Consider the following 13,994-nt stretch of genomic DNA (forward strand, 5'->3'; position numbering starts at 1 on the left):
AGCGCACGTGCGAGGGACGGACTGACGGATTTATACCGCGGTCAATCTGATCCTGGTCCCTGCTGTAAGCAGTCGTACTTGGCAGGAATATCGGGCATGGCTTATAAGCCAGCCGACTGTCGGCGGCAACACATGGCCTGACGGTGGTGGGTCCTACTGATTCAACCAATAGCAGCAGTGGCAGAGCTTCTCCGCCCGCTTGAGCCGGCGTGTAGCACACCGCCCGCCTCCTTCTCTCTCCTATGCCACTTCAGCTCTCCGTCGGCCTCCCGCCCACCACTAAACCTGCTCTCAATAGGGGCACTGTGCAAGGTCGTCGTTCTTGTCGACTTTTACAGCTCTGTGCCGTTCCATTTTTTCACATGTTCGATGAGCAAAAGCTCTTGGCAAGTACAGAGATGTGAGATGTCTTGTAGTTTCAATTTTTCATGGCCTGGGCCTGATCGAGCTCGGCAGCTAGTGGTGTACTGTAGCCTAGAAGTGGACCGGTCCGGCCATGCGGAACGAGGGGCACTGTCAGACAGGGACGCCGATGCGAACAGTACAGACAAGGCTGCCTGCATTCAGAGAGGTGAGAGGAAAAATAGGAGGAGCCCCCACCTGGAGCGGAGCAGGAGCACCTTGGACTTGGACTGGCTGCTAGCTGCTACTCCTAGCTAGCTAAGCTGATCTCTCCGGCCTGATGATGATAGGGATGATGATATGATCTTCCCTGCCCTCCCAACCACAAGTGTGGCGTTGAAGGATCCGTGCGCACCACACTGCTAGCTCCTGCGTGCTCCGAGTGCAGGAGCACAGGCAGGCTGCTGTCAAGAGGACACTGAGCTTCAGTAGCTAGCAAACAACAGACGATGTACACGGATGGCGGCATGCGTGACGTGGCAGCTGGCGTTTGCAGTATAGACTACAAGAAAATGAGAGCCGTATGGGTATGTGCATGAGAAAGGGATGTCCGATCCTGTTGTTGTACATACACTGCTTGGACCACACTCTCACTCTGCATGCTCTAGCTCGTCTCCTCAGCTCAGCTCCTTTCAGTTTCAGCACAGCACCCGAATTTCCAAATGCGTACCCTGTAGTGGGTTCTTGTACTGCACCTGCTCAAGGGTAGTACTTTACTTGCTCAAACAGTTGATGAAAAAAATTTAACATAGTGGTTAGGAGTAATAACTTCATTTTGGAGTCTAAAAAAGGTGTACTATACTTGCTACTCGGCCGTACTACTACCTCGTAAATTTCCGTTCATCAGAAGCTGCATGCATGGAGCATGGTAGTACAAGCTATTTCTGGTAGAAGCAAGTGACCTCGGCCAGCCAATGGGGAGTAAATAAAATAGCCGCCACTTCCAGCTGCTTTGATTTTCCACCACACTTCTTTGAAGGAGCTTGATGAGTAACTGATTGACTGCGTGAGCAAGTGAGTACTTGAAGAAGGTGATGCTGGTTAATTTGATAACCAAACCAACGATTGCGTTGCATTGGCATGCATGTACATTATTAGTACTAACCAAGCCAATAATAGCAGCCTCCATTGGGAGAAAAAAAAAGGAAAGAAGACAAATTCAGAAGACAAGATCGAGCCCCAAACCGACCAAAAAGGCAGCGAAAAGAACGTACGCCGGAAAGAGAGACGGCGGACCCACCACTATTCAACCCCCAGAGCTAGTACCAAGTTGCAACTTTTTTTTGTTTGAGAGGTGGTAATACTCTCTACCAAGTTGCAACTCTCTATCTACAGATTCTCTGCAGGGAAAGAGAAAACGAGAGAAAGATCGAAATAAAGCAGATCGATGGAGGAGATTAACGGGAGTTAATTACACACTGTACTATTAGCTACTAGCTAGCTGCTGATTTGTTGATTAGCAGACCGGCCGGCCGGCGATCACAAGTTCCACAGGAGGGCGGGGACCGACTGGGCCCAGCCGTGATCGCCGCCGTCGAGCCCGAAGAGGTCGTCGTGCCCCGCCGCGGCGTAGCCGGCGCAGTCGTCGTCGATCCACACCGGGTCGCACCACGGCGCCGGCGTCGCCGCGTCGTGGAACGAGAACGGCGGCGCGGCGCCGAACGCCGTCGCCGCCGTCGTCATCACGTGCTCCCCGCAGTCCTCGTCGAGCCGCGGGAGCTCCACGATCGCCTCCAGCTCCTCGTCCTGCTGCAGCTGCCCCGCCGCCGGCACTGGCGGGGCGGGCTGCAACGATACGGCGGCGACTGCTGGTCCTTCACCGCCATCAGGCGGCAGCAGGGCGGGCTCCATGGCGGCCGCGCGCGCGGCGGCGGCCTGGACGTCGCGCGGCGCGGCGGAGGCCGGGCGCGGGAGCGCGGCGGCCATCTCCGGGAAGTTGAGCACGGCGGCGGGGCCCTTGACGACGAGCGCAGCGGCGTCGTGCGCGCGCGCCGCCATCTCGGGGGTCGGGAACGTGCCGAGCCAGATGCGCGACTTCTTGCGCGGCTCCCGGATCTCCGACACCCACTTCCCCCACGCCCGCATCCGCACGCCGCGGTACGACGGGTGCCTCTCGCCGCCGTCCCGGTCCCGCGCCCGCTTCTCCGCGCCGCCGCCGCCGCCGCCGCCGCGCCTCGGCCCGGCCAGCTCGACTGGCGACAGCGGCGGCGAGGACGACGTGCCCCCGGACGACGCCGGGCTCGGCACCTCCCCGTCCGGCATTGCAAGAATACCAGAACGGCGGTGGTGGCAATGGCGAGATGGTGCGGAACGCTGGAGCTTAATTTCTTGGCTCTTGCTTGCTGCTAGCCAGCCAGGTGTGGCAGTGTTGTGGGGATCGATCGAGCTGCTAGCTCCGATCCTGCGAGGAGACGAGAGAGATGGATGAGTGAGAGAGAAGGGCAGGGGAGGGGCGGTTTTAGTAGCGGCTGCCTGGTGGTTGGACTGAGACAGCTCAGCTACCGGGACGCTGCCCCGGCGACGTCCTTCACGTCGTTGCCCGCGGCCTCTCTCTCTCTCTCTCTCTCTCTCTCTCTCTCTCTCTCTCTCTCTCTCTCTCTCTCTCTCTCTCTCTCTCTCTCTCTCTTCTAGCAAGGAAAGTGGCAGTAATTAAAAACCAGCGGGTAGAACTGCTCGCCGAAGTGTGCAGGTAAAGTGTGGACGATTAAGGAATGGGTTAGTTCAAGTGGAGAGAAAAGTAAGAGCAAGTGTGGAGGAGTAGGACTACTAAGTTTGGATTGCATTGGTACTTATAGTAGTTGACGGTGTAGAGCTCTACTACAACGTCGACGTGGTCTCTTTCAGGACCACACTTTTGGGACAAATATAATCTACGTCGTATAGATAGGATAATCTAGCTACTATATATCTGACATTATTACGACCGAACGAATTGATTAGGAGAAAGGTAAACGCTAGCTCCAGTGTGTCGTCGTTGAGACTGAACACCAGAATTTTTTTTCCTTGTTTTTTTGCGAAATGCCAATCCGGCCGGGTATTTTGCATCGGAATATGCCATATATTTTAGGACTGTGTGATTGGTTCATTCAATTCCCACTTGCATGTACTGATTTTAGTTTAATTAATTAATTAACGTATATATACTCTCTCCCCTCCGTTCTGAATTATTTTTGTCACTAATTATTTTATCATAAATTCATCTAATTAAGTTTGAATCATGTTAGGACAATAATTTGGAATTGATGGGGCGTGTGATCTTTCACTCCACCTGGATAATTAGACGTCGTTAACATACGGTTGGGAGGTCATCATTACCGCGTCTGCTGGTTTATTATGACTAGACTGGCCTTGTTCTCAAAAGGATTAAACATTTATGATCAAGAAGAGTGATTGCCATTAACAAATAATCAGCGTTTCACATTTTTATTATATTAATTGCCATTACCGCACGCACAGGTGTACATAAATGATCTGTTCTAAAGAAACAAGGACCACAAATATATATATAGTACAAGTTTTGATTCTTCTTTATATTTTAGATCGGCTAGCAAAGGTAGGAAAGGTCAAAGGTCGTCGCTACATGCTGCTGGCGGTACAACACTAGGGCAGGTCAAAATAAATTAACGTTATATAGGGGCCAGAAATCACAAAAAAACATACGTAATTATTTGGACCTGTATACACAGGCAGTATACATATTTTTTAAAAAAGAAACTATTGATGGTCAAAGTCAGAAAATGGTAGGTCAGAATTATAAAATGACATTTTTTTGATTGGAGGGAGGATGTGTTATTATCATTTTAGAAGGGACATTATTAGTCCGTTCAATTCCCACTTGCAGATAATAAATTTCCATTTCGTCCCTTTTGATACATTACTCCTGTAGTATATAGTAGTATAAATAAAAGCAATAAACAATTATCTAAATGTATAATTGGTAATATAAATGTATACTTAGCTTTTTTGCGGGAATATATATGCATATTACATAGGCATTACGTGCATGAGCACAAGTTGCGGTCGATCCGCATGCATTGTATACAAAACATTGCAAATCAGATAGTGTTTCCGGAAGGGAGCATGCATGCTTCAGGGTGACAGATGATTGCGATATCATGTTCACCAACGACAAACATCCTAAGTTCCTAATTAACCTAGGCTCCGTCATCCATGCATGCAGTCTAAGATCATCAAGCCAGTGGCTAATAACTTGATGGATCTACGAGATATTGGTTGTTTTGATTTTTCTAAGTACATAATTTTTGTTATGATCCTTGATATAATTTATATCTACATACATAATAAAAATTACGTATATAGAAAACTAAAACGATCTATAATTTGAATTGAACGAAACATTAAGTAAACCAGAGGAGGCTCTGCCGATTCAGTCTCCCGAAAATGGTCACAGAGGTAGGATTATGTTCGTGTATTCCTAAAGAAGTAAAGATAGATGTGCGTACATTTGTGAGCTAGCTAGAAATCCCATGAGCAGAGAATGTATCTCCAAGCCTCGAAAGGGACAAGCTAGGAATGTGGAAAATCGTATCAACTTGTATTGAAGTGGAAGCTAGCGGGAATTTAATATAATTGTTGATGGCAAATATATATATTAATTACTATATATGGTACTACTGCTGCTGCTGCTAGTATTAGTGCTGGGCTGCTGGCATGCATTATTACCCGTATATATATAGCATCAACAGATGAACCATTGGAGTATATTTTTTTTAAAAATAAGCTGTTAGTTACTCTTCATGTGTCTGAATTCTGCTCGAGGGTTAATGACTACTACGTACGGAGTGATTATATATTCTGTACCAGCATAGCATCCCTGTTGGAAAAAATTATTAACTTGGCGGTGCTCGCACAAGTGGGACAATTTGGCCCTGTTTCCTTTTGGTGGCTTGTCCACAGCAGCATGATTGCGCAATGATGTCAGCACGCACTGCACATACACACACCCGCTGCAATCGCAGGTAGAATTAGGCAAAAAAGAAAAAAAACTTCACATCGAATGTTTCGACACATGCATGGAGTACTAAATGAAGTCTATTTACAAATTTTTTTGCATGGATGGGTTGTAAATCGCGAGACGGATCTAATGAGCCTACTTAATCTATGATTTGCAACAGTGATGCTACAGTAACAATCCGCTAATTATTAATTAGTCATGAATTAATTATCATCATTAGATTTGTCTCGCGATTTACAACCCATCTGTGCAAAAAATTTGTAAATAGACTTCATTTAGTATTTCAAATTAGCAAGATTCCAACGCAAAAAATTTTTGCGCTGGAACTAAACACGGCCTTAAAAGGGGTGTAAAAAATGCACGGTGGATCAGGATCAGATCTCTCTCAGCAGGGCCGGGATTTGCGCACTCAAGTCCCACGCGCAAGTGGTTCCAGATCGAAAACATAATGCGTCGTAATTGTTAATTAACCTGCTATTCTCCATGTACTTGCTTGTTATTCCACATGTATGAGGGCTGCATGAGATTTTGAAATGATAAGGTCATTCATTCATTCTGTACTGATTAACCTTCAGTGGCGGATCTATAGGGGGCTCGAGCCCCTCTACTGGCGCAGCCACCTCCATTAGAATATCGGAAAGGAGGAGAAAGTAAAGGGAGAAGAAGAAGATAAAGAAGGTGAGAGAAGAAGGCTTCAGCCCCCCCTCCTATGAGTTATATATGGCTGTGAGCTGGATCCGTCTCTGTTAATATCCACACGGGATCGATGTCAATTGTTAACTTGCCAGTGCTGCTTGCAATGCATGGAACAAGTGGAACAACTAACCTTGGCTTGTTTCCATGGGTTGGCTGGCTGTGGCGGATGGTTGGTGCCGATCCTAAACCCTAAAAGTAATGCTGGTGGCTGGTGCTGATTTGGTGCGAGAGAAAAGCATTGTTGTTGGTTGCCAGCAGAACCGAGTGGCATGATGTCATACGTGATCTATGATGTCAGAAGACGACGACACCCACTGAGAAAGTATCCAGGTTAGTGCCAATTACAGCAGGTACTTTACGTACGCCAACGCAAGCAAAGAGGGTCAATCATATTGATCTGTATGGGCACTTGCTGCTGGGCTCAACAACGTAACAGCATTCTTCGTCGTCTGCTAGTTCCATATCTGTGGAGACTAACATGGCAACCTCGCTCGTCTGCAAACACTGCACGATCGACACCATCATCATGTATCATTGGTCTCTACTCTACTGTGCGGATGGGAGTATCGTCATCAGCAAACGGACGCGTCCGTACGGGCTCGATCTACGCATCTGCTGCACTAGCTACCCATGCATGCATGCATGGCCCCACCCAAAAGCGCGTCGTCCAATCAGGTCTCTGTGCGTGCAGCCCCCATGCATGCATGCAGCTTTAAAGCTGGCGTAGGCCATGGCGCGCGGCATGTACGCGTGGCCGAGCGGGCGCCACGTAGGAGCCGGACTATGCGACGCAGTGCGCCGCGCAGCGTTGGCTGTCGTCGACAGGATGGATATTCAGCTGTAACAGCCGTGTCTCGATCGATCGACCGTCGACACACCATCCAGTTGTGAGATGCATGCATGCCAGCTGTCGACAGTTTCTTTTTTTTGCTTGATCTTTTTCCTTTTTTTCGTGAGAGAATAATCGATCATCATATCATCTCTTGCACTTGTAGTACAGTAGTAGTAATAAAATTAAATATATACTAAGATGGTGTGTGGGCGTCATCTGGACGGGTGGCTTTGTGATTGGACTTGTCGTCATGTCGTGTAGGGGCCTGCAGAGGGCCGGGGGAAAAGAAAAGGAGAGGCCCGGATCGACGTGATGTGTTGCTGGAGTATGTAGGAGTAGTACGTCTTTATATTTTTCGGGCGCCCCATCCACCTCCAAATTTTACGTTTTGGGTTAAAACTAGGTTAACAAATCAGCTCACATGTATAATCCAATCAAATTTATTGTAGAACAAATTTTTTTTTTCCGAAACAATCTTTTATTTATTTTATCAATACAAAAAAATATTTGGAAACAAAAAATAATTATTAGACTTTTTTGATGATTTGACTGTCAACAGTCATGCGAATAACTTCTAATATTATATATATATATATATACTTATTACGAACTTGCTAGCGCCACGGAGCGGATCGCCCAGAGCCGGTGGCAGTCAACAAAATTATGACAGACTTGGGCCGGCTCCAAGTACCACTGGTCCAAAAGCGGCCGCGCTTCCCAGCGACGGATCGGAGGAGATGACAGCACGCGCCCGGACAGGCGGTACTGCTGCTGCTCGATCTGATGATAGATGAAGCAGCCACACCTTGTCTCGATCCGTCGTTTGCAGCTACCGGCGTTTTGCAGCCGTCGGTCTCGCTCATCGATCAAGTTACTTGTCATATATGGAAACATGAATGCTCGATTTTGATGCCCCCATTGTATATATTTCATTCGTAGCGTGTGTGAAGTTGATGATACAATACATATATATGTGTTTCATTTCAACAAAAAGGAAAAGTTGATACATATATATACCTCTAGCGACTTTCATTTTTTTTTCTTTTTGCCAAAGACTTCGTTCCGTTCTCCCTTGATTATTAAACTTTTTTGTGTAACCATCAAGATAGATCTAGCACCCTACATAGCTTCACTCGTCAGCTGTTGCCGTCCGGAAAGATTTTGCTCGGATCTAGCTTCACCTACATGAGCACCTGTGCCTGTAGTCTGAAGATGCTTCCCACCAAATATACAGTTGAATCGGCGACGACGGCGACGGCTCGCTCGCCGCTCGACGACCATGCACGCATCATGCCCTAGCTAGCTTCGTCGTCTATACCAGCATGCGTACGTGTACCTTCAGCTCTAGCTAGCTCATCCGTTACTGATAACAAAAATATTGTGGTGAAACAGTGTAACCGGTTGCTACCAATCGAGGCTATACATGCTGACCTCTGAATTTGGCACGCACGCTTCGATTCATTCTCTATACGTAGGTTGTCTGCAAGCAAGCTGATGACATTGACACAGCAAACTGTAACATTTTGACAATTCCAGGCCCTTCCCCCGGGTCGCTCCTCCTGGGTGACTCGGGGCGCCGCGCCACCCCCTTCTCCAACCCCGCCCGCCCGACTCCGGCGGTGGTGGCGGCCAGCGGCGGCGCCGAAGCCGGCCCCCGCGTCGTGCGTTCTCCCTTCCCTTCTCTCTTCTTTCCCTCTCCACTCCCACTCCGCAATCCCTAGCCGTCGGCCGCCGGGTTCCTTCGCCGCCGGTCGCCTACCGCCTACTGTCGGGGTAGATCCACCTCTCCTGGGCCCCGGATCTACTTTTCCCTGGCACGGAAGCCCCTTCCTCGTCGCCGGCCGCCCCTTCCGCCGCCTGGTTGGCCCGAGGCCGCGGCCTTGTGCTGCTGCCTCCCGGCGTCGATTCCGCACCTCCCTGGCCATTGTGGGGGTGTGGGCCGCTGTAACACCCCTGTGTTAATCGTCTTATTAATCACGAGTTAACTCGCTAATCGTGGACTCAAAATTTGTTGTTAGCGTTAACCGAGTCCGCGATTTAATCCTTGTCTTAGTCGTTTTCGATCTCGTTTTTGTCCTTGATCTGAGCTCCAAATCAACTTCCGCCCAAAACGAAAGTTGTAGGTCTTTTAATCCTCTACAACTTCTAGTTTGGCCAAATTTCATGTTCCCATATGAAATTTGGAGTTTCAACTGGTCAAACTCGGGCAAAAATCATTTAAACGAAGAAACAGTGTCTCCACTGTGTTCGTCACTGTGACGCCCCGACGCCATACCGGCGACTGTGGCCGGCGGCGAGCTTCCACGCGTCGGCCATCGCGTTCGAGCGCCGCTCTTCACCTCGCGGGCGACCTCGAAGCTTCTGGTGCCGTCCCAATCCTCCTTTCTCCTCCTCAGTGCACGACGAGCCGAGCTCGAGCGAGCAGAACCGAGCGAAATCGCCGCCGTTCGTCGCGCCGGCCACGGCTCACCGCCCTGCCTCGATTCGTCGCACTCCGAGCTGCGCAGCCTCGCCGTTCACCCACTCCGACCACCCATAAGCGCGACCGTGCCCTACCCCGGCTGAAATCGAGCTCAGACCGCCGTCCGCCATTGCTGTCTTCGTCAAGCTCCGCCCCGAGCTTCGCCCCTCTCGTCGACGACCACCTTCCGGCCATCCTCCGCCCCAAATCGATCCCCGGTGAGTTTCCCCGCGGCCTGCTCATGCTCCCCGACCTATTCCCCGCCCAAATCCGCGGCCAACGCCGCCGCAGCGCCGCCGCGCCGCCGCGGACGCACTGAGCGCCGCCCGCGTGCGCCGCCGGGCCTCCCTGTGCCCGCCCGCGGGCCAACACCGCGCGCCCCACCGCCGTTTAACCTCCCTGGTGCTCGCCCCGCCTCGCCTTGCCGCCGCTTGGCCTTGCCGCCGCCGGAATGCAGCCGCCGCCGCCGCCCGTGGCCATGCGCCGCCGTGAGCCGCTGGCACACGCCGCGGGGGCCCCCTGCGCGCGCTTGCGGGGCGCCGCCGCGAGCCGCCCGGCCGCCTGGGGCCACTGGCCCTCACCCGCCAGCCCAGCGCCGCCGCCTGGCCTTGCCCCGGCCGGCCCGGCCGCGCCACCACTGCGCCACCCCTGCCGCCGCTGCAAACCGCCGCCGCCCCTACCCGCGCGCGCCCCTGTGCCCCGCCCCGTGCGCGCCGCCTGCCGCCGCACCTCCGGCCGCCCCGGGCCACGGCTCGGCCCGCAGCGCCGCCGGCGGGGAGCGCCGCCGCGGCTGCTCGGCCGCGCCCTGCGCGTGCGGGTGCGAAGCAGAGGAAGGGGGCGGGCCGGGTCGCTGACGGGTGGACCCCGGCTGTCAGCCCCCCCCCCTTTTAAATGTTTTCCATTTCTTATTTTGGCTGAAACTTTAAAAATCCATATAAATTCACAGAAAAATGCGAAAAATGCCAAACCAATTTTGTTAGGTTTCTAAAATCTTGATCTCCAGAGGAAAAATGCTTGATCATGCACTTTGTCACTGCTACCCCTGTTAATATTTGTTTTGTGCTTGAGCTAGTTTATTTATTACCGCTTTTTTTGTTGCTTTAAAAATTATGAAAAATTTGTAGTAGCTTACTCTTGGTATGTGTAGTCCACTGTAAAAGTTTCAGATGCATGGCTTATGTGTATGGTTGTGGATCTGTTAGTGTTGTTTTCCTTTTTCTAGGGCTAAAGAGGTGTTTTTCTATATCAGTTAATGCTGGAAACTTTTGGGTGGCATGCTTTACTGCTTCTCGTTAAGTTGTTAAATTTTAGTTGCTAGATCATGTATGCATGTTAGGTTTTTACTTATGAATTATTCCTAGCCATGCTCTTTCCTTTTTAAGTATTGTTAGTTAATTGTTGCATACAGGTGTAACTTAACAAGGCTAGTTTTGTTCACTCCATGCTGCCCTGGTAGTTGTTGTTTTGAAAGAAACACTTCAGGCTAAATGTTTGAACTTTGTTTTCGCATCATAAGCTCTCATGCTTTGCGCTGAGTTCTAATTTTGTTGCATGTCATATCTTATTCGTGTAGACGCCACGAACGAAGCTGTCCACGAGCTGATCGTTGAGCCGGTCCAGGAGCCACGAGCAGAGGAGCAGCAGCAGGTCACCGTTGAGCCCGCTCCAGAAGTTTTCATTAACCCCGCTGACCTGCAAGGCAAGCCCCGGAGCATAACCTTATTTTAATTTATTCAATGTTTATTTAAGTATTGTGCATTTATGTTCTAGGAGTTGAATGGAACCATAGTATGCATGTTTCCCTAGGTACCGTGGGCCTATACTAGTATGCAGGTGTCGATAGAAATGCTTTGCTAAATAGGATTTCGGTAGAAGTCGAGTGATTACTGTCACTCGCGAGTTTAGGATCTTGATCCCTTAGCTTTGGCTTGAAATTAATTGTTGAGTAAAGAGAAATGGAGACCGGGCGGAAATGAGTTGGTTTTGGTATAGAATGGATGGAAAGTAAGCTCCGCCTGTGTCGATTGAGGACCGTTCCATTGTTGGCAGTGCTGATCGAGGATTGAACAGTACTAACCACATACCGGAAGTAGGAGGTAGTCGAAACCGGTAAGCTGTGTACCACCTTATAGCGGTGATTTGAATTCCGCCATGCTACGCTGGGCGTGGGAGTTGGCGGGTGTTGGATAGGATGCCGCCTCCGGGTTCTCCGGGAGTTCACTGCGAGGGGCCCATCACCTGGGTTTTAGCAGGCGTAGTTCAGATGCCGTGGTAATGTGGAAACAGTTGACGCGCGTGGCCCGACGGGGCTTACATGTGTCGTGTGAGTTAGGTCCACCTTGCAAGGTTAAATCGGATCGATTCGCCGTGACTCGCGGTTATGAGAGCCTTGATCTCTTTGTCACATCGTAGTAAGAAAGTGGAATGAAAACGGATTGAAGAAGACTGGTTTGGAAGTTGCTAAAAGATAATCTGTTCCACCATGTGTGTTTTAGATGAATAGGCGAACTTAGTAATACTTGGTATACTAAATGGAGCTAAAATATTGAAAGTAAGGATTCACTTCTAGCAGCTTTTCAGCAAAAGAACTCCAGAGCCAAAAAGCTTTGCATGTCTAGGTAATGGGCTAAGTATACCCAAGGTCGGGTAAGCCTTGCTGAGTATTAGTATACTCAGGGTTGTTGTTGTAACCCTTTTTAGCAGGTTGTGTCCCCGCTGACTTCGAGGAGATCTGTGCGTCCTGGATTGGACAGCCGCTTCCTCCAGGTTGGACCGTCGAGTGGGCCCCGTCTTCCCCGTGAAGATTGGGCAGGTTGGCGTCACATCGGTGGGCAGGATGTGGAGCTCACCTTTTATCGTCGTCGTAGCTATCGTATTGTATTTCGAACTCAGTTTTAAACTTCCGCTGTGCGTTTAAACTCTGTTGTTTGTATTTAAGACTTTTATGTAAAACCTGTGTTGTAAATTAATTTGAAGATTTTTTTTTTGTATGCTGGTAACACCTGTGCTCGTCTTCGTACGGGTCTAAGTGCAATTGTGATCCTGGAGTATAGTAGTTTAATCGGGACTTTACCCGACAGCCTGTCAGGTTACACCGTTTTAAGTGCACAGTAACTTGATTAAGTATTAAGATGATGGTTAGTGCATTTAAGCCGGTTTAATTTGGACGGTGCTGCTACAGCTGGCATCAGAGCTCTAAATTGCACTGGGGTGATTACCTTGCAACGATTTTGGGTTTTTTCGAAAAGTTGACGCTAGATGCGCTAAGGAATAGAATAGATAGTTCGTATGCCCTAATTATGTTTTATAAGTTAGGTGGCAACTAAGTATCTATTTTATTCCAGCACTTCCAGCTTTTACTTTTTGTTAAACCTTAATTCGGTAATGACGCACCTACGCTAAGGTAAGCAAGGTAAGCATTCTGGTAGTCCTTAGAATAGCCCACGTGTTTCATACGTGCGCGGGTCCCGTATGATGAGCATACGAGGAGGTGATAAGGCTCAATTCAAACGAGTCTGTCGCTATCTGCCGTCTGATATGGAGTGCGGATTTCATGCCGTGTGATTGTGATCACGGCCATTTCGTAAGGCAATGTTACGAGATGTAAACCTGTCATGCGGTTGGCCATGACCGTGACCCTTGGGACACGTCTACCCTTGGATGTCCCGTAAGGAGAGTGTACGGGAAGTGAATACGTTGTTATGACGTATGCAGCGCTGCCCATTCAGCGTCGAACGTCTGGGTGCCATCTCTATAGTGGATGGTAATGTATGTGTGAATATGTGGGAAACTGCATATGCGTTACCCGTGTGGCGTAGGACACATGGGGGCCGTTCGTGTGTGCTGGCACGAAGGGTCCAGAAATGGATATTTATATCTGTCTCTGTGTTCTTCTGCAGGAAACTAACTCCGTAAGCGCGTTATAAAATCCTTGATCGTAGGAACGACTAGTCTATATATAGGGAGAGAACGTAATTGTGCCACCGATTGTTCTCGTATACCATATTTTGGTACTTGTTTGGGTGAGAAACGCTAGAACGTGGCATGCATCTTGCAATCCTGAGTTGTGTGTTTGTTTTGTTACCTTCGGTTGCGCTTCACAAAAATTTATTTGGATCACCATGTTTTCACTATGTGTTCTTAAAAATTTATTTGTGTTGCGTTACCAAGTTTAAACCTGTTTCTTTTGAAAACTGTGACTTACGTTAGTGCTATGTGTTCTTACAGATAGCTAGCTTCACGCACGTGATCGTGGACGCTGAGGGTTGGGCGCACTCCAATGCCCTCCACACCAGCCACTTTCCTCGTCTGCTGTGGCAGATGCTCAGGGCGTTTGACTACACTGAGCCCCCACAGTACTCCGGACACGAGTCTAGCTTGCTGGGCACTGAGCGCTGTCAGATGATCGTGAAGATTCCTGCGTGCCCCGCTCGCTTAGAATGGGACTCGTGGCAGCTCACTGTCTATGGTAGGAAGCTGGCAGACTCCTGGGAGATTGCAGCTAGGAAGGCTATTGAGGAGTTTTCAGAGAAGCATAATGCAGAGGTGATAGATACTCCTTACAGTGTGTTTCCTCTGAGGGATGAGACTACTCAGGCCTATACAGATCGGGTGAACCGCAACCTGAA

At 49.5% G+C, this 13,994-nt stretch overlaps 1 protein-coding gene across 1 annotated transcript; it reads right to left on the reverse strand.

The window, feature by feature from the left end:
* Positions 1–1,421: 1,421 nt before the first annotated feature.
* On the reverse strand, positions 1,422–2,940 carry LOC120695012 (ethylene-responsive transcription factor TINY-like). Its single transcript, XM_039978343.1, has one exon. The coding sequence runs from the start codon at positions 2,662–2,664 to the stop codon at positions 1,882–1,884; it is 783 nt and encodes a 260-aa protein (XP_039834277.1). The 5' UTR covers positions 2,665–2,940; the 3' UTR covers positions 1,422–1,881.
* Between the last annotated feature and the right edge of the window lie 11,054 nt (positions 2,941–13,994).

Source organism: Panicum virgatum, chromosome 1K (genome assembly GCF_016808335.1).
Source record: "Panicum virgatum strain AP13 chromosome 1K, P.virgatum_v5, whole genome shotgun sequence".
Classification (NCBI taxonomy): Eukaryota; Viridiplantae; Streptophyta; class Magnoliopsida; order Poales; family Poaceae; genus Panicum; species Panicum virgatum.

Bases quoted from the DNA above. Each gene is read 5' to 3' on its own strand.
- LOC120695012 (XM_039978343.1), bottom strand. From the start codon at position 2,664: ATGCCGGACGGGGAGGTGCCGAGCCCGGCGTCGTCCGGGGGCACGTCG.